Source organism: Manduca sexta, chromosome 12 (assembly GCF_014839805.1).
Source record: "Manduca sexta isolate Smith_Timp_Sample1 chromosome 12, JHU_Msex_v1.0, whole genome shotgun sequence".
NCBI classification, from domain to species: domain Eukaryota; kingdom Metazoa; phylum Arthropoda; class Insecta; order Lepidoptera; family Sphingidae; genus Manduca; species Manduca sexta.
The window spans coordinates 6,013,726-6,039,841 of record NC_051126.1 but is presented as its reverse complement, the minus strand read 5'-3'; the positions used below and the strand labels follow the sequence as shown (position 1 = coordinate 6,039,841).

The following is a 26,116-nucleotide window of genomic DNA, read 5'->3' as shown; positions in this document are numbered from 1 at the left end:
GTTTAAAGAATAAAATTGATTCATCAAGTATAATTTTTAGGTATGCACGTTTAAAATAGTTATTAAATATTAAATAAGTGCTCTAATTTATAAATAAATCCCGTTATATTTAAATCAAAAAAATTTATACGTAAATAAAGGGACGCATACGATAATGTAAAGAGCCGCAGTGGCCGTCAATTGTTTCCAAACGCGTGGCCAGTTAAATAATCGCGAGTCACAATTGGCATAGGTACCCGGCGGGGCACCGTCGGCGCACGCTCCGTCTAGTACGTTATCCTGGCGAGAGAGGCGCACACGCACCCGGAATGGAGTTATCCCATACTTACCCGAATAAAGACTCAAACTAAAACTGGACTCTGTGCAGTGTTTAGTGAATATGCGATGTGTTCTAAGTGATCGTGGTGAGTGATTTCTTGAGAATGTAAAAGTAAACATTTGTGTTTATACAGGAAACTATATGTATTCACGGGTTTACAAACGGATATAGATAAGATTATTATGTTTTGCAAAATATACCTTAGGTCTTGAGCATTAATACTTAATATATTTATTTGTTTTTCAATCTAATGATATATTATAAATAACAAGTTACTACATTTTGCTGGTTTTTCCCAAAACATTTAGGGCTTGGTTTATCAGTGTATTAAATTTCATCAGAATCTATTTAGCTGTTTTCAAGTCAAAACAAACCATCAGACATACACAACTTTCACTTTTAAAATATTAATAGAATAATTTTACCATACAAGTATAACGCAAGCCAGCTAATATGTATCACTACCAAAATGTAAATAGTTATAATAATTAAAGAATATATTAAAAAACTAAAATAGGATATAATATTATAGGATTCATGTTGGTTTATTATTTGTAAATTTTTAATTCCTGTAAATATTCACTTATTTAATTCATTTGTAAAAGTCTTTTAGCACTCAATGTATTTTACAAACCCGTACATGATGCAAACTATCTTCAAATCAAAATATAAGTCTATCATACAACAAGAATGTAGGTAAGTTGGCCTGACTCATTTAACTTTAAAAGTAATTATTGAATCCTTTTGTACAGAACATGGAAACTTTCTATCCATTTGTTTTGAAATGTCACGAGTACAAGTACCGGTTACATGGTTTCAGACAAGCGGCGAATGCCAACAGCCACTACTCATTTGAATTTCAAATGCAACGTACGATCATGACATATTGTTTATATCTTTAACAATACACTGATAGTGTTGATTTGAGCTTGAACATCTCATAGAATTAACAATGTTTCGACGTCATATTTACATACAGTCCTAATGATATACTTTTACGTATCGATTGCATTCTAAAATATTTGAACTGGAGAAGTTGTGAAGAATACAGGCAATGTATACATTCCAAACGATTATCACCTTAAATGGATTACCGTAAAGGTAGGATACTTACTACAGTTACTATTTGCCTGAAACTGTTAGACTTTGAATAGGCAATAATGAGTCAGATGTATTTTTTGGGCTCGGTTGTTAGATATTAAAAAAGCAGCCCTCTATAGTCTCTGCCATCAGGTAAGAGCAAAATAGGCAGTTGTAGTCTATGAATAGAAGGAAACAAACGCATTGATTTCATGCCAGAAACGTATTTTCCTTCCTTAGCAAAATTCTAATTGGATAACATAGAAAGTTAATGGTTAACTTATCCAACAGTTTGCATGTTTAACATACAAAGCCTGAATTAGCACGTTATCACACACATAATCGCGTTAAAATAAAAGAGAATAATATCAAAGTATATTAAATAATTTATTGAAATCTTTTTTATTCAACAGACTAATACTTGAAATTACTTACGTGAGAAATTTATTATTGGTTAGTAGAGTAACAAAAACGCGTGCCGTTTTACATGCGTTGTATTTTGTAGAATAGAGAATAAAAATTTCCATAGGACACCCAAAAATTTATTTAGATAGTTATTATTATGCTTATTGCTAAAAATTTCTTTTTCATTTATACTTCCCAGGACCGAAACAAAATTACAAGCGCTCTATATAATTATATCGAATTTGCATCAATACATTTCAAAGCAAGCTCATCATCCGATGCGCGGGCACGGTCATCCTATTATACATTACCTATTTATTATCATATTTTATCATCCTGACGCATCCGATGTATAGGTAGATGCAAAAATAATGCAGAACTTAATATTAAAATGTAATAATGAGGTCAAATATAGGTATGTAATTCACAGTTCCAACACAACATTTTAATAATAAAACCCCGTCAACATCCAATTGCTTAATGCCCTCTATTTCTAGTCCAGTTTGATCAAAATATTCAGAGCAAATTTGAATACGCAAACCGAAGATTGCATATTTACTAACGTTGGAAGCATTACCGAATGAACCTCGTAGGTGAGGTGTCAGCCGGCTAGTTACTGCCGTGACATCTAATTTTGTGTTGACTCACTGACGCGCATTAAAGTGGGTAGATGGTCACACAGATAGAAATTCCTATTAATAATAACAATTTGTCTATTTACATTCATGATCCAGTTTAGTGGGATTAGATTTTGGTTAGTTTATTTTAACCTAAATTTTACTGCGGTCGCAGCTCGCCTTGTTTACAAAGCATTTGGGATTCCTTGGTAATTATAGGAGTTAATTTGCATGAACTTGGCATGCATGGGTTCATGGTAGAAGGGCGGTATTAATGAATTATCATCAGGTGAATTTATTTCCATTTTATTGAGCATTAATAATCAAAACAAGTGGCCGATAAATTAAAACAAATGTGGCATTATAAAATTTAGACTGATCTAGGCATTTCATTTTCGTATATACCAAATATCCAATTTTAGTCTGAATGAGGACTAATCAAATCAGTGGACCCCGCGTGCTGTTGTAATCGGTGCGTCGTACTTGTACGAATATAAACGCTTCCTGGCTCAATCGACGAGACCTTTTGTAAATCCAATGTTACCCGTCGGTTCGTCATTCAGTTAGTAACACGCATACCAAAGGAACTGAAGTGCCGAATCAAAGGACGGCAATGTCTTGGTCAAAATGCTTGATTTTTGTTTGTTAAGATCGAGGTAACATTATTGGATTATTATGACGTTTAAAAAAATGGGTGCGTAGTGTCATAATATGATCATATTACACTTACATTAAAATCAATTCCTATAGCACGACGACAAAATCGGTCGCTGTACAAATTATTTCAGGAAAGTCAGCCTCTTAGAGCTAGCATTTTCTCCTGTTTCTTAATTAAAGTACTAATAATACAAATGTCACCCTCTCTTTAATTTAATATAACGCATTTATTGTATAGGAAGTATGTAACGCAATGAATCTTAATAGTCGTCAAATAATTGTGTTCTGTAGAGCAATAGTATTTTATAATTGATTATAACTATGGAAGTTATCCATATTTTCATATAAATTATAAGTTACAAACCATGCATACTGCACATATTACGACTCTGACATCTACTCCATCACGTTACGGAGGTCATGTTTTGCTACAGTCCCGCTCATACCACATATAGAGGCAATAAAGAAGCACCGTGAGTATGAATAAAACACAATAAATTTGTTGGCTTTAGTCATGGTTTTAACCCTATCCCGCTTAATACGTAAGTACTTGTAAGATTAGTACAGCAAAAACCCAGCAGGATAAAAGAAAAAAATGAGCGATAGCTTATAATCTCTATACTGGCGAGACAATGCTTTAAATTGAAATATTATACTAGCCATTTACTAAATTACACAAGCTCCACAACCTATATCATAGAAAGTAACAGAATTTCGAATGGCCAGTATCATGCAACCGAGTTACCCGAGCTTATTGTTTAGTCATAGTAATATAATAGCCGGCGTCAAATACCAAATTCGTGTCATTTCCTATGTCTAGAAAATTACTTCGAAAACACACCGATTCCAAAGACTATGAACGCTCTCCTTAGATCAATCTGCCACATCCGAAATATATTCTCTAGATCTACCTATAAGCATTTTGTGATTAAGCATCAGACAAACGAAAGCAAAACGAAAATCGCATGCAAAATAATATCCTTTAGTCGGTTGGCCCACTTGACGTAAACTTTAATAACATTAATCATGACTGACCTATATAGGTTCCATTACGACTATCACTTATGACGGTTTGTTTAACTTTAAGCTACCTATACATAAACGTTTCTTTTTAGTCAGATACTAATCGCATAACTTCAGTACCACCTTTTAAAATCAAATAACGAGGCAATGACACTCGCCGTTATGTTAAATAGGTAATAAATTACATTTGTGACTTGCGCCTTTACTCAAAAACTTTCAAAATCCGGACCTCACCTAATTTTCGTAACACCTACTAAAGATGGGCGGGGTAACAGTAACACTTCCACTCATAGATAACGTAGTTGTACACACGAAGGTCGCGTACAATTACGCGTGTCCAGCAATTAAAGACTTTACCGTGGCTCCACTCCACGACACTTGATCAATTGCTGTGCGTTTATTATGTTTTCGACCTCATTGCACTCGATCGAGTGCATTATCGCGACGCACTTAGCATAATGTGTCAATGAAAATCGTTAAGGTTAATGGCGCTATGTTCTTGAATGTTATTGATAGTTTTCTGAATCAATATATGTGGGAGAATTAGTTGCTATGTTTAAACACATGTGGGTGTAAGGAAATATTGCCCTACAAAAATTAATTGTTATTACATAGGAAGCTCATTCATCTGTCTTGATTCTAGAAATAATTTCCAATAACTTGGCGTGACGATAGTTGCTAGTTAGCAACTATAATCGTGGTCGTCGAAATAATATTCTTTATTGATCTAGGATACGAGACAGTTACCACCGCGGACAAGTTGCATAACCTATTATGGATCGCCAAGACCTCGCTACAGGAATAACTTTAGGAGACGTTGATACTCAGAAGATAATTTTATACGACTGCTTCGGTGACGTCGTTGTACTGCATGCGCGGTACGGCAGCGCTCTGAAGTCCTGGGTTCGAATTTCGGGTCGGGCGGAAATGGGTTTTTCTGTTCAGTATCAGCTCGAAGGCTGGAATTTGTGCCCGATATTGCGACAGGCTCGCCCCCTATCACATTATGGGACGGAACACACTTGGAGAGAAGTGGGTGGCCCAGATTGTGCCTCTGCATATCCCTTCGGGGAAAAATGCGTGATGTGTGTTCGTTTGTAATTTTATAGAATTCTGGTTTTAAACTATGTTGCATTGTGTGTTATTGGATATAAAATCAAAATTAGATTGAGTACATAAAACAGCGGTTGCCAAATTTATTCTTAATTTACATTAAAATTACATCGACATTTACAAAGACAATATCGGGCAACATGGGGGTTAAATCTACGGATATTGAACTTCTATCAAACTACCTCCGTCCATCCGTCAAACACCTTATATTTAATCAAAATCCATTCTATCACACCATTATTTGTAACGAGTCTATTAGCAAGGGAAGTGGAGACCGTTGAGTATTATTGCGGTGTGCAGTTTTAATCCATACTTATGTGAATTGAGTGCTTGGCTGCATGTGTTCGTCACGCTGTTGCCTTAATGTGATTACTGACAAGTAAAAGGCGATTCAGCCCGGTTAATATGAATTGTTTTTATAATATACATTTTAAAAAGTATGGATGTATTGTGTACATCTTCCCATTACACATACGAGTGTGAGATTTAGGCATGTGAGAATAATTTTTAATTTTCGAAATATCTATAGAATAACCGGGAATGAAATTCGCAATATATTTTACTTATGCTTATTTTGCAAGATCCAAATGATAAACGTGTCTAAAACTAGTAAGTACCTAATTAGGTTAAATATAGATATTTTCGATCTAAATATCCTCTGTGTAGAAAGCAAAATATCTAAGAAAAGGCAACGCGATGAATATAGCTTACAAACAGTTTAAATTTATTATATTAGGTATATGAGTTGCTAATGTAACAAACCGTAAATGGCTGAATCCATGTCATTGTCCGTTAATAATGGGCATTATCATGATTTTCCATTATACGCTCATGCCGATCTTTTTTATTTAATAACAGGAAATTATGACAGCTTAAACAAGAGAAATATGATTTCGTAACTCATTAATCATTTACCATCAACATCTGTTAACCGACATAAAAAATATGTCATTATCAAAAGTATGACGAAATCTTCATTTTGGTGAGTCAACCCCAGCAACAACATTCAAATTACTAGGAAGATTGTTTATTTATTGAACTTATGGTAACATGAAACAATCTGAAATTACCCTCATTAAACGCTCAGTATCAACCAGAGGTTGGATGTGAATTTTAAGTGACGAAGTTTCTTTAGCTTACGAAAGAGAGGAAGGAAGAAATTCGTGCCAACTAGTACAGATTACCAGATTAAGGTTGCAACTTTTGAGTAGACGGTTACAAGTTGGTACGATTAAGCTGGAATGTTCCACCTTTTCATAGAAATATATGTTTAGGATTGTCATTTAATTTCAACGATTTTTAACTCTATAATGATATTATGTATATTATAATAAACATTTTCTCTAAGGTTCAAGCCCAGAGATTAAAAGTGGATAAAACGATTGACAGAGAGACGATCAATGTTGTATTAATAAAACACTATGTGGACTGTTATTAACATTTTCTATAAATTACTAAGGACATGTTATTTATTGCCTATTTATTATTGCAAATATTTAACCGTTTAATTCTTTAGCTATTCGATTAACCTTATAACGATTTCAAATGCGTCTCTATAAACATCTAAGTACTTCACATAATGGCATTCATAGATAAATCTCAGATCTTTATCAGTTATTATACTTTTCATAACATCTGTTTCAATAAAGCATTTGCATAGCACTGAGTTCGCATACGAAATGTGTCAAGTGTATAAAAAAAATATAATATTGAAACTATTATAAAATATGTTTAAAAACAAAAAATAATAGTAGTTGGTAGTTGGTAAATTAAAAACGATTTACGTGGATATTTATCTTATTAAAAATATCTAGGGATATAGTTTTATTTAAAAAATAAATAAGTGAGAATTTTTGTATTGTTAACTGTATATTTTTAAGACTGGATTCAGAAAAAAGGATTTTTTACATAATTTAAACCCTGCTTTACCGGAACGAGTTGCTCATAATTAAATGAAACACAAAACAGACATCGTCATAAGCAACAATTTGGATATTACTCATACAGTTATGCCATTCGTATGATTTTGTACATAGTACATAGATTAATGAACTGATTAGTAAATAGTGGTGTCCATTTAGACTTAGATCAGCAGCCGGCAGTATAATATTGGAAATTGTATATTTTTATAGTGGAACCAAGATATTACAACCCATCTCAAGATTGAAAAAATTAATGATAAAACAAAAAAAATGCATTAAATTGGTTATTGAATCAACAATAGTGATAAGTAAATAAATCGTAAAGTACAATTTCTAATGTAACTGAACACAGCACGTAGTACTAGCGCTCAACGCGTGCTGGCCCACGGTCTCAAAGCAATTTACGGACAATAAAAAGGAACGTCCCTATTAATTCCGCGTCATCTTTACACAATGCGTTGCAAACACGGAATAAAGATTGTTTTACGAGGTTTTCCGCAATAACGGATAGCCAGTGGGAGGATGGAAAGAAAGATAAACACTTCCGACAATCGTCATCGGGGCGTTAACTGGGTAAAGTGAGATCGACCACATCCTAATGAGTGCAAGGACGTGTCAAGACAGGAGTTACGTGGAAAATGAGATAGCATCCTTGTTCGCTAGTATCGACTTGGTTAACTTTCATGATAAAGCTCAAATTTTACGGTCATATGAAAATAATTCAATATTAGGTAATTTCTACATAATAAGTATATCATTTTATTTTATTTATTATAGTATAAAAATATCACAATATAAAAAACTAATGAAAAAATGAAGTAGTTTAGCTATTCGCTAATAGATGGCGCTAATAGTGCGTTAAACGTGTCCCTCTATATAAATTATTTAAAATCGTAGGTGAACATATATTTCTGTAATAATATTCTTGTATTCAAAAATGATAATACATTAGCAATTGCATTTACCACACTTAGTAACTCATTTATAGACCTCTACTAATGGGAGGATAAAGCATTTTGTGTGTAAACTTACGAAAAAATTTTTTTTTTTCAGAAATACCAACCGATTTCAAAAACATCGAGCTCACAACACCTACATAATGACATTAAAACCTACGACCCTTAAAATGATCCCGAACAGTACAAGAACATTTTTGTGACATTCGCTGTGACCGTGAAAGATGAACGAGCCCGATTGTTCGTATGAAATGCACGTCAGAAATGACGACGATAGCGATGGAAAAACTAAACTATCTGCCGGAAAGATATTCTATAGACCAGGTGTTATTGAAGAGGAAACAGATGAAACTAGCGTTTTCGATAGCTCTGTGATAGAAAGCCCAATGCTATACAGTGCAAGTGGGTTCCTAAAGGCTCCGAAGATTCATACCTCGACCAGTCTTCACAGAATACCGACGTACAGCAGCTCCATTGGACAGAGTACTGTGTATCGACAAGACACTTGCAGGTGAGATTGTTATCTATCTTTTTCTGTATATTTTTTCGATTCGGTCATACTTTTTTATGGACACGGTAGTCACTTCACTTATAGTAAGTAGAGTAGGGTCCAAATAGAGTGTCGACTGACAAAAGATCTCGATCCTCTCACCGGTCGACATAATTATGCCGACCTATTTGTAACCGGATGTAAATAGGCTGATCCCGCAACGCGACAGATTTACGTGGGCCACTATGGCGGGTTTAACATTTTGTGTACATTAGTAAATACTTAACTATAATCTAAAGGGAAACTTAAGGAAGCTAGAAAGGGTTAAAGTTTTTTCGACGAAATAGGGCTAGGGCTATAATATAACCTAGGGCTTGCGAAAACTCAAAGACACGAATAGTTTCTATAACATATTCAACGCTATTTAAAATCATTTAATAAATATATATATTTTATAAATAATTATACCAAAATAACTCAAATGTCGCATATCTAACAATACATACGTACCGTAAATCAAATCAGTGCGTAAACAAAAACCAATACATAATTCTCCCGGTGTAAAGTTCTGTGCCTCCGTGAATCACAATCCTTGAGGTGAATATATCTAATCAGCGTTAAATAGATAAATACTTTACTTATCGTTTATAGTTTTGTAGACTGTATTATTCGCATATCGGTCCTTCGCAAACGGAACTTACCACGTCTTTATTTAAAAAAAAATCGCTTTAAATTTTTGTGATGTGTTAACATAAAGTTATTGTCTAAAAATGAATATTTGATGTCAAAAATGAGTTTAAAGATCGTATACAATGATAAGACATTATCAGTGTTGACCAAGTTTGTTCTACATTCGTGCAACAGGTGACAAGAAACGTCTCGTCTCGTGTTTCAATGAAAACAGAGGTCTAATCACATAATTTGATCTCCGATTAAATACATGTGACCTGTTAAGTTTTCCACTGTGTGATAAATATTATACCTCACATTCTTCACATAGGTAAGGTTTTAAAATAATATACTACTAGAAAACAGTTCCTTATAAGTAGAGGTATTTTAATATATTTTTGTAATTGTACACAGGGCATCTAAAACCCATTCTAAATATTAAACAAATCTAAGCCTATTAATTATATTTATTTTAAACATCTGTGTTGTTATAATGATAAACTGTCTTACCTCATCAAATATCCGGTTCCAATAGGCCGGCATAATTGTGTCGACTGCCGAGGGATAACCATCTCTCGTCATTCGGATGCTATTAAACCCCACTCCACTTACCACCAGATGCAGTGGAGTTACTTTGTCCGTAGAAAAAATAATAATGACGTAAGTAACTCAAAAATAGGTTAATATACGGAGAATTTATTTAGAAATGTGTATGTCGACCTATATTTCGTGTTATGTAATATTCTTAAAATAATTACTTTTTACTCTCATACTAAAAGTCTAGAAGCTTCTAAATAAATAATGCGTTAGCGTTCTGAAGTGCTGAATCAACATTTCTCTACCTACCTAATAAACAGAAAATAATTACAGCAATACATACTTCAGTTTTACGAGTAAGTTAAACTGTAAATATATTGTCTATATATTGGAATATTCCCTTAACTCTAGAACATTCTACTAATGAATAACATGAGCGAACGCTCAGCCATTTGTAAGTCTTCACATAAATTAACAAAAACACTGAGAGGTTTGAATCACAATACTCTTTCGGCGTTCTGCGCTTATCATCACAAAAAAAGTATTTCAATCTCATAGTAATTGCGATGTTAACTATCTAGAGGGAAACTAGTATTTACACAAACTACTACCCAGTTTATGAGCTTTCCTTAATTTAAGAAAACGAATGAATTCCTACGTGAATGTATGAAATCGAAATAAAACTAGCATTAAAAAAATGTATAATTGTATAATGTAGGTAGATATTGTGACGTTGACTTTTCGAACAACAAAACACCTCATTCCGCTCTGTAACCATGAAGGCCAAAAGTCTTCATCGAGAGAAAATAAATTATAAAAAACCGCGATAAAATCCGATAAATAATTTTATTTCAATATTTAAGAAAGCTTCTAATAAGCTCTTTTACACAACAAATAGCATTTTACGGTTCATAACGCCGAAAATAAAGTAATCATCTATTCTTATCGCTCATGATCTTTGTAAACACTGTAATGTTTCGGATCATTGGTTTTATGACTTTTATGAATACTCCCCAAATAAAAATGGGCTTGATGAATATATTAGGTACATAGAAGTACGTACTGAAGTCACAAGAATGACAAAATTATGTAAAACAGAACCATCAAATGTCAATGTCATCAAGTAATATAGCAGAATGTCGACTAGTCTTCAGTTTAGGTCTCTCATATTTAAGAGTTGCTGGGGTATCTCAAAAGGAAACCACAAAAAAAATTAAACTCCGTCATGTCGTGGTTTTGTAAAGGATATAATAATACCAGCCTTGTATAATATACTGTCTCACTGCTGGGCATGAACCTCCTCTACTACTGAGAGGGATTAGGCTTTAGTCCACCACGTTGGCCTAGTGCGGATTGCCACCTTGAAAATTCTCATAGAGAACTTGTAGTAGATATTGTAGCGAAGTAAACTTATGGGTGTTTTGACTGATTACGGACAGTATAGTCATTATTGTTTTTACCATTGGTTATAAAGTTTTATAATCGTTGCCACCAACTTTACAAGTTTCTATGGAAGTCTTCTTTTAAATATAAAATTCTGCCAGGGAATGGAATACAGCTTTTTAAAGAAAGCCCGGAGTTTCTTTCTGCCTTTCTTCTTCGGGTAGTCATCACTTAGGTAGCTAGTGAAAGGCTGGTAGGTTAGCTAGGTTAGGCCTCATGTCCTCGCCGGTGAGGATCGCGACGCGTTATCCTTCTATTTCCCCCTACCTGCCAGCCCGAGCTGGTTACATCGGTTTGTACCTTGTCTTTTCTATAAATTTTATCCCTAATTTAAAATGTTCATAGTTATATAAGTAATAATTATTCTTATTCTTTGTCTTGACGTATCATAAGTGCAACTTTGTTCGCCTACGTGATAAATAAAGTATTTTATTTTATATGTAAATATAATTTCTATAAATCCCTACTTAAGCATAATTTTTCTTAGTTCATTTTAAATCTAATTCCCAAAATCCCACTTATATTCTACGTTTCAAAAATATTATATCCTCTAGGATCTAGATGGTCTATAGTATAATATAGTGAATCAGCTCACACTGCAATCAACGCCATAATTCAATCCACGACATCGGACCCGTCGACTCTCAAGAAATATGGTATCCGTCTTCCGGTGCAATTACCCGCTCGTTTTTCTTTCATAACTCCCTGCTCCCTATTCGTAAGCACTAGATGGTGTCGTTCCATTTAACTAAGACGAATATACTTTTTTATCCATATAAGTTATAAGCTACAATATTTTTAGCATTGCAATTTTCTTGACGATTTATTAGTCTACTACTACTAAAGATATTTTTGATTTCATTAGCAGTACGTCCAAATGAGCATGGTGCAGTTTTCGTGAAACCGTGAACCATCACTTTGACGATGATGAGCGTATAATTGAATGCTTGAAGGATATAAATTATGAGAAAACTGAAGAACTTCTGGAATAAAATGTATGAGACTGGTATTATGTAGAAACTATATTGACTGCCCCGGTGGCGTAGTTGTAATTATACACCGTACAAGTACGACTACCATGCTGACGTCCTGGGTTCGAATTCCGGGTCGGACAAAAATAATTGTGACAGGGCTTTTCCATCTTAAAAATTACTCAGTCGCAGCTCGAATTCAGGTAGTTGGCGATATGACACCCCTGTGCCTCGGAGACCACGTAAAACTTGTTGGTCCTGCGCCTAATCTCTCTCCGGTTATGTCGGATTTGCCATCTCACAGAACTATAAGAGTGAAGGAACAGAGAGTGCACCTGTACATTACGCACATACTTGTGCTCTATAATATCTCCTGCGTACATGACTTATATCCGTTAAGATTGGCCGCCGCGCCGTGGCCAAAATTCTGCTGGGAGGGATTCATTCATGTAGATACAAGCACACTCACACTGCGCCATAATAAGATTTCAAATGTTCTTAAATATAATTAACTAACTACTCACCGGTTATTATAGTTTAAAATATTTAGATATAAGGAAGAAACTCTCTCCTGACATACAGGCATAGGAACCTAGTACAGGATATTGGTCCACAATATTACATTGTAATTACTGGTGCTTAACAAAGCTAGTATTATTGTAATGTATTCACGTTGTAGGTATGTCTACCACAGCTTTCTATATTATCACGCGAAATGCTAATTACGGTATATATTATCCATATAATTCATAAACTAAAAATCACAATCATTCTAATCATTATGTTATCACTATTTCTAATTCTAAATTATATATTTTGTATTTCTCTTGTAATACGTTGTAAATCCGCTAAAGCTTTCCTGTCGATTTTAGGTGACTTTATCTTATCTATTGAGATTATTATTTCAATCCGATCGTAAGTAAATCTCACTCTTTAAATCACGGCTCGTTCAAATACACATTATGTCTTATATAGGTCCATGAACAAAATGCAGTACTATATTTAAATACATTTGGCCGAGAATATGATCCTAAATTGTTCGCACATTCGAAAGGAATGTGATCAATAAAAGTCTACCTACAAAATTGACGTACGTAGTACATATAGATGCCCTACAAAGATTCAAAGGCATTGTTTTCAATACGGTGCTTGACCGAGACTACATTTTTTTTTCGTTAAACGGCGTATAATGTCTTTGGGTGTCGTTTGCTGTACAATTTAGTTGGAGATCAAAAATTTGCGCCTGGCCCAACTCCGTTCAAGTACTTAATAATATATGTCATGCTGAATTAAAATTAAGAAATACTTTCCCCCAAACCTAGTCATCAGAATGTAATTATTACGATGACAAAATTAATGACACTCTCATGCATCATCAGTCAATGCCAATCATATTTGAGACATATTTGTCATAATAAAGATGAGCCCCTTCGTTTCAATTGAGCGATAGCAAGTATTGAAATCCATCAATCCAAATTAAAGTATCTTTAAAAGCGATTCATGTATTATTTGAATTTATATATATTTAGCACTTACTTAAAAATATTTTTGATATTGAACTAAAATGTAACAAGCACAATTTTTTTGCTTGAAATTATCTACGACAAAATATACAGGAATTATTAAATCAATTGGTACTAGGTCTTAATACTCTTTAAAAATACCTTATTGTTAATCATGATTGAAATAAAATAATCAGCTAAAGAAATAAAGATATATAGTTGTAAGATGACAGTTCCGATAATTTTAATTGTACCTGTGTTTATGGGTTTTTCCGTGTTTGCTTAGAAATAATAACAATTAATTCTTCTCCATGAATATAATCAATTTACTAAATATTCCATTATAACTATTTTATAATCCTATGTCCTTTCATGTTTAAAGTTTTACGTAGACAGTAAACGTTATAAAGTTAAAGACGATCATCCAAACGAAGCGTGACAAGTCTGTGACCCATACTCAGTGAAAACGTCACAAATCAAGGTCCTCCAATAAGAGTGTAAACATACTACAGCCTCGGGATAATAGTTAATCTGGCAAATCTACCGAAAACCTGTACACACTGATACGCGCCTGATAATCTTGATTAATCACGTCTAGAAAACCTTTCCACTTCTCCGTAAAACTTTCGATAGGTTTAATTTGAGTTATATCTTCTTACTTGATACGTTTTAGTACCGATGTTTATTTTTTGTTTGTATTTAACTATTACGTAGTCTGTCAATATTGTAAAATTCTTTTTTCACCTTTATATGTGGATACAGATATAAGATAATCTTAGTCAATATTTCAACAAGAATTGTTACGACAAGCGTTATAAACATGATTTTCTAAAATCTTTTATTTGTATAACGATTTAAAACGTCGTATGTGGTCCTGGTTTATTGGACTCAGAATTACGATATTTGTTATGTCATTAAAGAGTAACGTCAGGAATATAATAGGCTTATTTTTAATAGTTATAATCGTTTTATTATAGACTTTTAAAGGTGAAGCAAAAATAGTATTTATCCAAATATTATCTATTATATACAGGGTTTTCTCGGTATCATTAGTTTTGGAGATATTATTTTTATTGCATATTTACTTTTTATCCCTAGGTTGTTTTGAATTTATAAAGTGATACTATTGGAATAATAATTCTTGTTTTTTTTAGTCTGAAACTTTGTTAATCTTATCTGAAAAACTTTGAACACTTCCATAATGTAGTAACCGAAGAGAATTTATCTAATATTTGCATCAAGTCTGAAGATATATCGGAATTCTTAAATTATAATTATTGATTATGTTACACTTGGCTTAGTAGATTTTATAAATGATTCTCTAGATCTGTGTAGATCTGGCATCGTTAACGACTAATCATTACGTAAAAAACATAAATAACTCTATCGCCATTAAAAAATAATATCAGTAAACATTAATGAAACCAATCAATTGGTTATTCTTCATTGTTATTTAAATTATCATCCATAGTCAAATTGACCATTTACGCGACTAAATAATTCTGTAATTTCATTACCAAGGGTAAAAGTTGAAGAAAGATGGAGTTTCACACCCGGTGAAGTTTTATTCGGAATACACTTGTAAACGGGCTTATTAACATAAGTTGGTTCTACAAGCAACCTAGGACCACAAAGTTATCATTCTTAGGGACTGTCGTTTAGGTTGAAGTGTTTTTTTTGCCTTTATCATTTAAATAATGATTCATTTTTCCTGCCAGCCCGGGCTGGCTTCTTTGATTATTTTTGTACTCTTTCATTTATTCTATATCCATTATAAAATGTCAGTAGTTATATAAGCGACTTATTTTGGGTAATAATTAAATATTCTCATGTACACTTGATTTATCATAAGCGTAACCATATTCGCCTTCGTGATGAATAAAGCATTTTATTCATTTGATTTGTATGGCCAGGCATTTATACAGAGGGTAATTCTCCAATTGATACTGTTTTTAATGATTCATTTTCCTTACAAATTATAACACAAGGACTGTGAAATGTATGTATGAAAACAGTTTTTATCAAAATCAAATTGTCTGAAGGATTGTTTGAAGTTAACTCTTAGAGATAGTAAACAAACACCTATATTTTATCGTACAACGGCTCGAAAATTCTTACTTTATATATATATTTTAATCAACAATATTATTGGGAGGTTAAATACAGCTATATAAAATATACGACCATAGTTATTTGAATCACATAAATTAATTTAAAAAAAGCCATTCTTTAGTTATCGTATGATAAATATCAACTCAACATAGTAAGAAGAAATATAAATTTCTAATTACTTTGTCTATTATTCTGAATTAATTGAAGAAAGAAACTATGATTGTTACAATTATTTATGAAACGTAAATAATATAAATTCTGTGTTAACAAGTTGTGTTTTGTTTATTTACTTCGGCAAATCTTATCATATTTTATATCATTAAAATCATTGATAAAAAACTATTTGTTCTTCATATAGGCACATTAGTTAGAAATATTTTTGTTGATCGATACACTTTAATGCGCTGTAAGTATTTTTTCCAGTCACAGTTTTTTTTTGTTCACAATACACAAGAATGTAATGTGTGAACTTACGCTTTAGCAATACATTTTTTTAAATAACGACAATACAGCATATCACGTAGTATTATACTTTATATCAAAATGATGGTGTTTAGTACCATTCAAAAGATCAATTCAGATTTAACAATAATTATGTAATTGTAGCCATTAAAATATTAGGCGAATTCCGTTTTATATTGTTATTAGGCAGTGACGCGATTCCTTCCAGATCGTGTATCACATAAATAACATGGAAAATCAATAAATAACACAATAAATGTGCTTATTTTGTAATCACGATGTCACCCTATTTACAGATTTTAATGAGTCGTGCTGAAATATATTTACTGAGGTGTGGTGTGAATTATAGCCATCGGAAAACGACGATCAAGTAAATAACTTGATAAAATCCTAATCGATTCATGTTTACGATGTTTTAACACGTTATATGTTACAAATTAGTTGCCGTATCTTATGTTTTTGTGTTATATGCCCTTTAAAGTAATAAACGATGTTGTCAATAGCTTTTTCTCAGTTTATCATACAATAATTTATTTATTTTATTATTATTATATTTATAAATTATAGTAACAGCATTTAACTTTTATTCTTACATTCATATTGAGCGAAGCTTATGAATGAAAATTTTAAAGTTTCTGTACAGCGGTCGAATAGAACAATAAAAAAAACAATAAAGTTGAACTCTTATTTTAATAAAACTAACAATATTTTAGTCTAATTGTCATATACCCATCGTCACCAAATCATTTCTATTTTAAATTAATATTATTTTATTTCGTAGTCCCTATCTAAGTACCTATTATTGGTCAAAGATGAAGTCTGAAATTACGACAACGAATAGAGAAAGCAAAAGAAAACACGAATATGACCAATTCAGTGAACATATATTTTTCCACACTAAGTTTAGGATCACGCACAATAGCAATCTAAAAATCATCTGCTTAATTTCATACAAACTAACTACGCACATAGTCTGTGACATGTTATCGTCAGCCCGCCACGCCTACAATTATTTAATTTGTCTTATTAGCAATAATATTTACTTTCCAAATCACAACCACAATGAATGATGCTTGATGACAGCTTCAGGGAATTCTGGTCGACCTTCGTTCGGAAACTCATCGAGACTGATCAATTAGGACAGGAATCAAATTAGCGCGCCAATTCACGAACTGTCAAATTAGCTATTTTTAATGGAAATGGTTGGGGTGCGCGTCGCGTTGTATAGGATGTTATTTATATTAGAAAAATATAAACTGAGGCAAGTATTTCAATTGGGGAAAGTAGTGTAGCATGACACCTACGAACCCCCGATTTTGTTGCAGGCTAGAATGTTATAAGACTTGAGTCTGATAAGAGCACAAAGCATAATTTTCTCAAATGTATTTATTAACTAGAAAAGTCATATTTTCATTAAGTAAGTACTGAGATCCAATCCATGAATATAATGACTACACCAAAAGTAAACGACGATTAGATCAATATAGCCACGACGTGAAAACATTATATTTTGTTTTCATAATAAAATATACCAAATATGATTCATGCATGCGTTGCGGCGCTTAAAGCTTCCCGCGACGCGATCTTCTTGATAGACGTTTAGGGGCAAGTTAATTATAACCTCTTTGGGTCGTTGAGCGACATACATCGGGGTTAGAAGCATTTTTATTAATTAAACACAAGAATAAACTTTTTGGATGCATGTATGTTGTTCACCCCGCTTCTTATGAAAGAATAACAGAAATTCTGTGATATTCGTTGAACCTTAAAAACTATGTTACGTGGTGTAAATATTTATATCAGTGACGAGTGTTGTACATATTTTCATCTTTAATGTTCATATTACGAGAATGTGTACCACTGCAAGGTGACGTGCAAATAACAATAAATTAATAGGTAAAGATTTGTTCTTAACGTTAACTGTCTATTCATACACTACGTGGAACAAGTTTGCGGTAAACACTAGTTCCAATTGAATTTAAATATTTTATAAATAATTTTAAATTTATAGCGAATGGGTTTTAGTTACAAGTAATTATATAGTTTTTGTATAACTAAATCTAAAATTTCAAAGTGTCTAAAAAGAAATTTTCTAATTAAAATTTGTGTTTGTATTAGGTTTTAGGGTACACGCTGTAGACGAAGCGACGTCAAAGCAGGCACTAACTAAAATTTGTTTTCCGTAGCGAGCTGATAATTTCCGATATAGAATCTCGCGGTACAATTATACAACATTTAGCGCGTTGTTGTGCCGGCGGGCACGAGAGAGTCAGTCGTGACCGAGGCATTATCGCGCGCGATGCTTCAGGAGGCTTGAGACCGAGGGATGGTGGCACAGACGGTCCGCCGCAAGTGAGTCGCGCGCACGACCACCTCGCATCCACACACCATGCACGCCGACCCCGAGTCGCCCTCCTGCAAGGAGGAGACCCAGCTTCTGCCCGACGAGTGGCTCAAAGTGAAGACCGTGCCCGGCAACGGAAACCTCTCACCTGGAGTATACTACCCCACAGGCAGCAAGAGGTTGGTCGACGCCCGTCCCCACGTGCAGCCGTCACCAACAGAAACCATACCGTACTGTCGCTTTTGTCTGTTCATTGGCTTTTCCGTCCATTAAACGTTTAAAATTTAATTTTAATGATTACAAATTATTTCCTTGAGAAAGCCGTCGTACGCGAGACGACGTATAACTTGTATTAACATCGACGAAGGTCGCCGCCGCACCGTAGCTGCAAGCGTGAACTACGTGTTCACACTTACAGGAATACAATGCATAAATACATAATGAGAATCATTGAAATACGACTACTATAAATATTAACTTGTTTGTTTACAGGAGTCGGTCTCACAGACATGGCGTCACACGAAGGACTAGACGACGAGCCATACTCAAAAATGGGGAGTGCAATATTCTCAAATCGAGGATTTCTCAGCGGCGGTTGAAATTCCTGCAGGATATGTTCACGACTCTCGTGGATGCACAATGGCGTTGGACTCTGTTAGTGTTTACACTCTCCTTTATCCTATCGTGGCTGGGCTTCGCGCTGATCTGGTGGCTCATAGCATTCACACACGGTGATTTAGAGCCCGAACATCTGCCAGGCAATCAGGAGGCTAATAACTGGAAGCCTTGTGTTTTCAACATATTTGATTTTACTTCGTGCTTCCTATTCAGTATTGAGACCCAACATACTATAGGTTATGGTTCTCGCACTACGACGGAAGAATGTCCGGAAGCAATATTCATCATGTGCTTGCAGAGTATCGTTGGAGTTATGATCCAAGCATTTATGGTGGGCATAGTTTTTGCAAAAATGACGAGACCCAAACACAGAACGCAGACGCTACTGTTCTCGAAATATGCAGTGGTGTGTCAAAGAGACGGCGAGCTGTGCCTGATGTTCCGAGTGGGTGATCTGAGGAAATCGCATATAATAGGTGCCAGCGTCAGAGCTCAATTAATCCGATCTAGACGGACGAAGGAAGGAGAGGTACTCTCTCACTATCAAACGGAATTAGAGCTGAACGCTGACGGTTGCGATAGCAATTTATTCTTCATATGGCCTATCACGATGGTCCACCGGATAAATAGGGAAAGTCCGTTCTACGGAGTGTCGGCGGCGGACGTGCTCCAAGAACGGTTCGAGATCGTGGTGATCCTGGAGGGAACGATAGAGTCGACGGGGCAGACGACGCAGGCTCGGTCTAGTTACACCACCAGTGAGATAATGTGGGGACACAGATTCGTGCCACTAGTGATGTATAATCGTGAGCGACAGGGTTACGAAGTGGATTACTCTAAATTCGACGAGACGACGCAGGTGGACACACCGCTGTGCTCCGCTAAGGAGCTGGACGAATTCTACGGCAGTCAGGCAGATCGTAGATCTATCGGTGAGTTATTTTTCAAAAATAAATCTGGCGGTGATTGGTTAATGTGGAGAAGGTGCTAGTTAATTGCTTTATGTGTTATATGTTACGCGTGTAATGCCAAAATTAATTTGCTCAAAATGTTATTAAAATCCAAAGAGAACAATTTTATTCCGTTAAGGCTAATATTGTGTAACTCGTGAAAGTACTTAATTTAATTTTAGGCCTAAAAATAACAATGTAATATAGGCAGCGTTCTAATTAGAATTATTACATGAGCAGTGGTAACATTTATCTAGGGTCAACATACGAACAGCTGCCTTGTTTTCTACACGACACGATAATGTCTAATTTATTACCTAAACGATTGCATTTCAATGTGTTGTGATTTTTTAACCTTTTATTTAAGATGACGCCGTCTATTTGTGTTAAAAATTATGATATTTTGGATAACACGTATATATATTATGGATACTTTAATTATAATTAGTATATAATGTATTAATTTTGTAATGCAATTAACACGCTGAATGCTCCTTACCGCTCTACTTTCGCATTATGCACCGCATTTACGTACTTTTATTTTTTCTTTCTTTTTTTTAACAATTTAATATTTTGGCCAGTTTTTTTAAAGAAGTCAGACATTAATTACTTTATTTCTTTAGGCCGAATTATTATTTTTTAGAACTAGAATTTTTATAATCTATTGCAATGTTTACATTTCAATTTCGACAACAGAAAATGGTCCTTAAAATAAATACAATATACCCTGCCTAGTACTTAAATAACAATAACATATCCAATACATTTACTTCGCGCAGTTATTCATCAGTCGTTAGAGCGTTCTCGTGATCTCATGTCAGGCGTCACTCTTTATGTACACAGCACACTGTACAGTGTAAACTAATTCTCCTTACTACAGCTTACTGTTAGATAAGTATGACATTTGTACTCTTATGACTTCCGTTAATTCATAAATGCCGGTAGAAATTTCTTGGACGAACTTATACAGATATAAATTTATATCTTTTTTACTATCAGTAACAAATAGATGTGTTAAGAAAGGCACTGTTATAAAAATTATAAGATACTAAGTGCTGCTCGCGGCTTTGCCCGCGTGAAAAGCCTTTCACTCTGTAGCGTTCCCCAAAATACTGTAGTAATTCGAAGCGCCACCTCTACGATGCCAGCGTCATCAATTTAAAAATCAAAAAAAAATCTATTATATCCCATGGGTGTAAATTACAGGGATAAAAATATCTATATGTTAATCTAGGACATAGTCTATCCTTGTATCAAATTTCATCCAAATCCGTTAAGGATTTTCTGCGTTTACTTCTAACAAACATACAAATATTTTCATGAACTTTCGCATTATTATATTAGTTAGATGAAATAATTCTTCTGAGGAATTGACGCACATAAAAATTTGTTATTCTAAGAAATTCAACAAAGCTATGTAGAGTTAACTTCACAGAATTTTGTTGTGTAATATACACAAATATTAATGTGTACCTTGGCTATAAGAATTTGAATTTTAGCCATAATTTAAAGACTCAGACCAATGTTTGTCAACATTTATAAAATAAAAATCAATAACCGCTTGTGAGCAGTACTTGAGGACGCCTCTAGAAACTTAGGTGTATATTTTTTGTTGTATTCCTGATTGTTGGAACAAATTTTAAATTATTTCTTTTTTTTGAAAACAATTTCGTTCAGAAATCAGTTTTTTATTTACAATAACGACAGTACGTGTTATGTCACATTTCTATATAAACAGTTGCAGGGCCGCTAGTACGAGGCAATTCTTTTTTTTACAACCGATTCATCTATAAATTAAAAAATCTTTTGTACCCTCTTTCTACATATTGCGCGTACGAAGCCCCACATATGGGCGTCAAAAACAAACAAAGGATGTTCCGTTTCAATTTCAGCGTACAATTAATTTTAGTAAAATGCGCCTACTTTAATAATTGATATACCATTAGTGGCCAAATTTCTTGAAATGTGATAAAGTAAAGGAGCCATCAATCACATCACAGTATACACAAGTACTTATGAATATACTCTCGACTAGTGCTAATTTATGCGCGAAGTGATTTCATGCCACGCAATTATTTAAATAGCCCTCTTGTACGTGTTTTAACAATTATTATGTTCACAAATAAAGCGCTAATAAACTTTTAAGTAGGTGTTTTAACGTGTTAATTTACATTTTTACCTGAAGATGTGAACTCATATCGTGAATAATAAGTTATTTAGGAAATCAAGATGATAGAATTGATTGTAATTAAATTATAAACTAATATGATTTATTGAATATAAACTACTTAAAGGATTTTTTTGCGATAAATTTATTTAATGTTTTACTTCCAAATTTTTAATATACAGCCTTCATAATCTCGTGGCGATCATTCGCGTAAATTTAAAGAATCATTATAAATTATTGAAATCGGAGATACTCTTGATATTAGAAGCTTCTCTGTGGTCTGTAACGTGTTCAATATGGTGCACGCACATTAGTCATAGCTAAATGTAAATTGCTTTTTAGTAAATATGATCAAGAATAACTTATGTAAAATATTTTTATTTACCGTCATTATATACATACAATAATTGTAATGTTATATGTATTTTTGTGCCGCGATACTACACGATCAGTAAAAAATATTACTTTAATGTTTTGGGAACTTTCTATTTTAAATTAATCTTTAAAATCATCGGGCGATTAATTGTGTGGTAGGTGTAAAATAAAGCTATATTTTGAAAATATAATATTTATTTGACGGTATCTCATCATAATTAATTTCTCATAGCGGGTTTAGCGGGATGTTTAAAGTGCATGTCTTCGATCCCATCACTAATTGATTTTTTATTTTTATATACAACATAAATATTTTTATTGACACCAGGAAGCGATTTGGTTAGTGACAATAATGTCCCAAATGTTTCTTATCCGTTGCCAGTTATCAAATCTCGGCAGGATGTACAATTTTGCCAATTTGTTTCCCCCTTTTTGATACAGGATACATTTGCTTTGCCAATGACCTGAGATCATTGACGCTAGCAACCGTTTCAAGTTCATATATCATTCTATCATCATCAATATTTAACTGACTCGAAGAGGCAACGATTATTTTAATGGTTTCGTTCTTTGCAGTGGCATTCGGAGTGATTCAAAACGTTTAGTTTAACTGGTATTTTTGATTTTTATTCATTGTTTGTTGTTTAAAGGCCTAAATTCACCTCAACAATAGTGCTTTGTACATTTTAAATATTAGTACTTGAGCACGTGTTTTGTTAAATCGGATTAAATTTGTTTATCAACTACTCTTTGTAATTATAATAACTGTTAAATTAATTTACGTCACGGTCAATAATTATAACAATAGTTTTAATATGTCGTTATATTATAACAAAATAATAATATTTAAGATGTAGATACATTATTTTTTATATAATTACTATAAGTATGTCGCAAAACGTGGATACCTAATATAAAGAATACAATATTGATGAAAGGGCCCTGATATTTCACCGAATCGTCAAGACGTCTCAAGATGTTTTATCTTGCTGTGTAAAATGGATTAGTGCGTCAATTTTGGTTATCTTATCTAGTAAAACCGTTGTAATTGACCTTAAAAATAACACTGGTAAAAATAGTCGCCTTTCGTTTTTGGCAGGATTTGCTTTATCGTACAATCTGTTATTGTATGATGATGTCGAATGGGCGTATTATTGTATCTATGTCGACATAGTTTTAATGAACGTCGACCTTAAAAAGGTATCTTAGACGTAAATATAAAATTATAAAATAATTTCTTATTATATACTTATCAACGTAGCTATAGGATAATTAAGAAATATTTTTATTTTTTTAGGATTTCTGTTGTTAAATATTGTTATCGAAACAGTGTACTTGAGTTCTTCTTTGCAATCTGCTTGTTATTAACTCATTCCAGAAATATTAATTCCCGCACCTTGCTATACTACTAGGCTTAGCACGTTCGGCCCAGTAACGTATATTAACGTTATTTTTTAAATAAAATCAACACAACGTCTACTGACGTCTACCGTAAATCTGGATTATATGTGTGGAGAAATATTGTATCAGAATGGCGGCTCTCGGCCGAACGTGCTAATAACATAACTTTTTTATTTCTTTTCTTTCTTACCTTGTCATTATTTATTTTTAAATGCACTTAATAATATTATTTTCATTATGTATAAAATAAATTAATATACTAGATGTTATTATGGATAAAATTATATGTCAATACAGCATGATTTAGACTTTTGTCGATTTAAAGTACAAAGGCACTAATTTTAATTATTTTTACGAAAATATTTTTACTTTCATTATAATTAATCACACTACAGTTAACAAACTTTGTACTTTAAATCGCTTAATACATAGCTCCTTTTTGTTTAGCAGTAAGTAATATGTTTGTGATGTCACACAGAGAGTACAGAACATCATCAGCAAATGATTTTGAAGATGCCAGACCGCGCGCCGGCCGCCGTGCAAACTGACCACAAGGATGGAGACTTCACAGTTACCTTATAAACGAAGATTGTTACAAATAAACACTTTGTTGGTTGTAGGATATATTTTGTATCCGCCCAAGGTGTAAACCCGCCATAGTGGCCCACCTATTGGTGGCGAAGGGTCCATATAACACGATTCCGGTCGGCTTCCCTTTCATAATTTATGTAAAATCTAATCGTTATTATAACGATTTCCAGACCGCATTTATGCATATTATTAGTAGCTATAAGTTGTGTTTGGTTACCTTTTGAACAATTTCGTCCTTCGCTACCGCCATCTATGGCGCGTTTTTGAATCAGCCTGTGTATATATCCAGCTCCGAAGAGACCGGCATAATGATGTCGACTGACGAGGGTCAGTCTTCTCTCGTAAATCAATAGTCTATCTCGACGCCATTCCAGTAACTATTACGTTCAGTGGAGTCACTCTACCGCGCTCGTATAAAATTATATACTTGAAATCACGATACGAAAACATGTGAAATGTTTAAAAATATTTTATTATGTAAGATGAAATAGAATATACGTACAAAACTCGTACAAATAAATCCCGGTGCCGCTAGTCAGTATATAAAGTGCAGAATCTCAAAATAGTTTATAATAAAGAGGTTGTGCGATGAAAACATTCCAATGTTATTATAATGAAAATGTATTTAAGTAATATATTTTAGAGATAAGTGAAAATTACTTTGTAATTCTCCGCTTAATGTGTATAAATCTTTTAATTTAAAGTAAACTCTGTAAAAGTTTTATGTGGGTCAATGCGCATATCATTTGATTTCATTTTGTTACTGTGTAAATATTGAATGAATAATTATTTATGTTGTGACGTTGATCTGTGTTTCATTTGTCGCCTTTAGGCCGTCCGCATACTACGCCGTAGTACCTTAGCGCTCTCACAAAATTGTGAGCTACAATAGATCGTAGTGCACTGACGGCCTTTTTCCCCAGTAATCATTTTTCACGAGTGTTTGCTGTTACGTCGACGTGATTGTCCGTGTTGTGTTGTGACGTCATGAATTTGTTGTGTGATAATCGTTAGACAATAGATTAATTGTAAATGGAATGGTAAGTAGATAATGAAAGCATATATTTTTATTTCTGCAAGTCAATTTGCTCAGTCAAATTACTATATGAAAATGGATGTAAATTGAGTATAATGTAGGTATAAAAGTCATTGCCCTGATTTCTAGAAGAAACATTATTTTATCTGAATTTATTTACTAAATAATTTTAACCTACGGTATTTCACAATAGACAATTGAAATAAATTACGTAATTATTTACACTGTATAATGGAGTAACCCCCTATCAAAAAACATAACAAAATTGAATCATAATACAATACCGAAATAAAAATAATCTTATATTGAAAGCTTAATATGAAAATATCAACATACTAATCAACTGTTATCGGAAT

General features: G+C 33.4%; 1 protein-coding gene across 1 annotated transcript; it reads left to right on the top strand.

Annotated features, from left to right (window-relative positions):
• Positions 1 to 260: 260 nt before the first annotated feature.
• On the top strand, positions 261 to 25,529 carry LOC115446324 (G protein-activated inward rectifier potassium channel 3-like). The gene is given in 6 exon segments (XM_037437782.1): positions 261 to 404; positions 8,190 to 8,603; positions 18,465 to 18,656; positions 18,658 to 18,852; positions 19,115 to 20,172; positions 24,612 to 25,529. Coding segments are annotated over 5 exon segments (1,836 nt in total). The 5' UTR covers positions 261 to 404; positions 8,190 to 8,316; the 3' UTR covers positions 24,716 to 25,529.
• Positions 25,530 to 26,116: the final 587 nt, after the last annotated feature.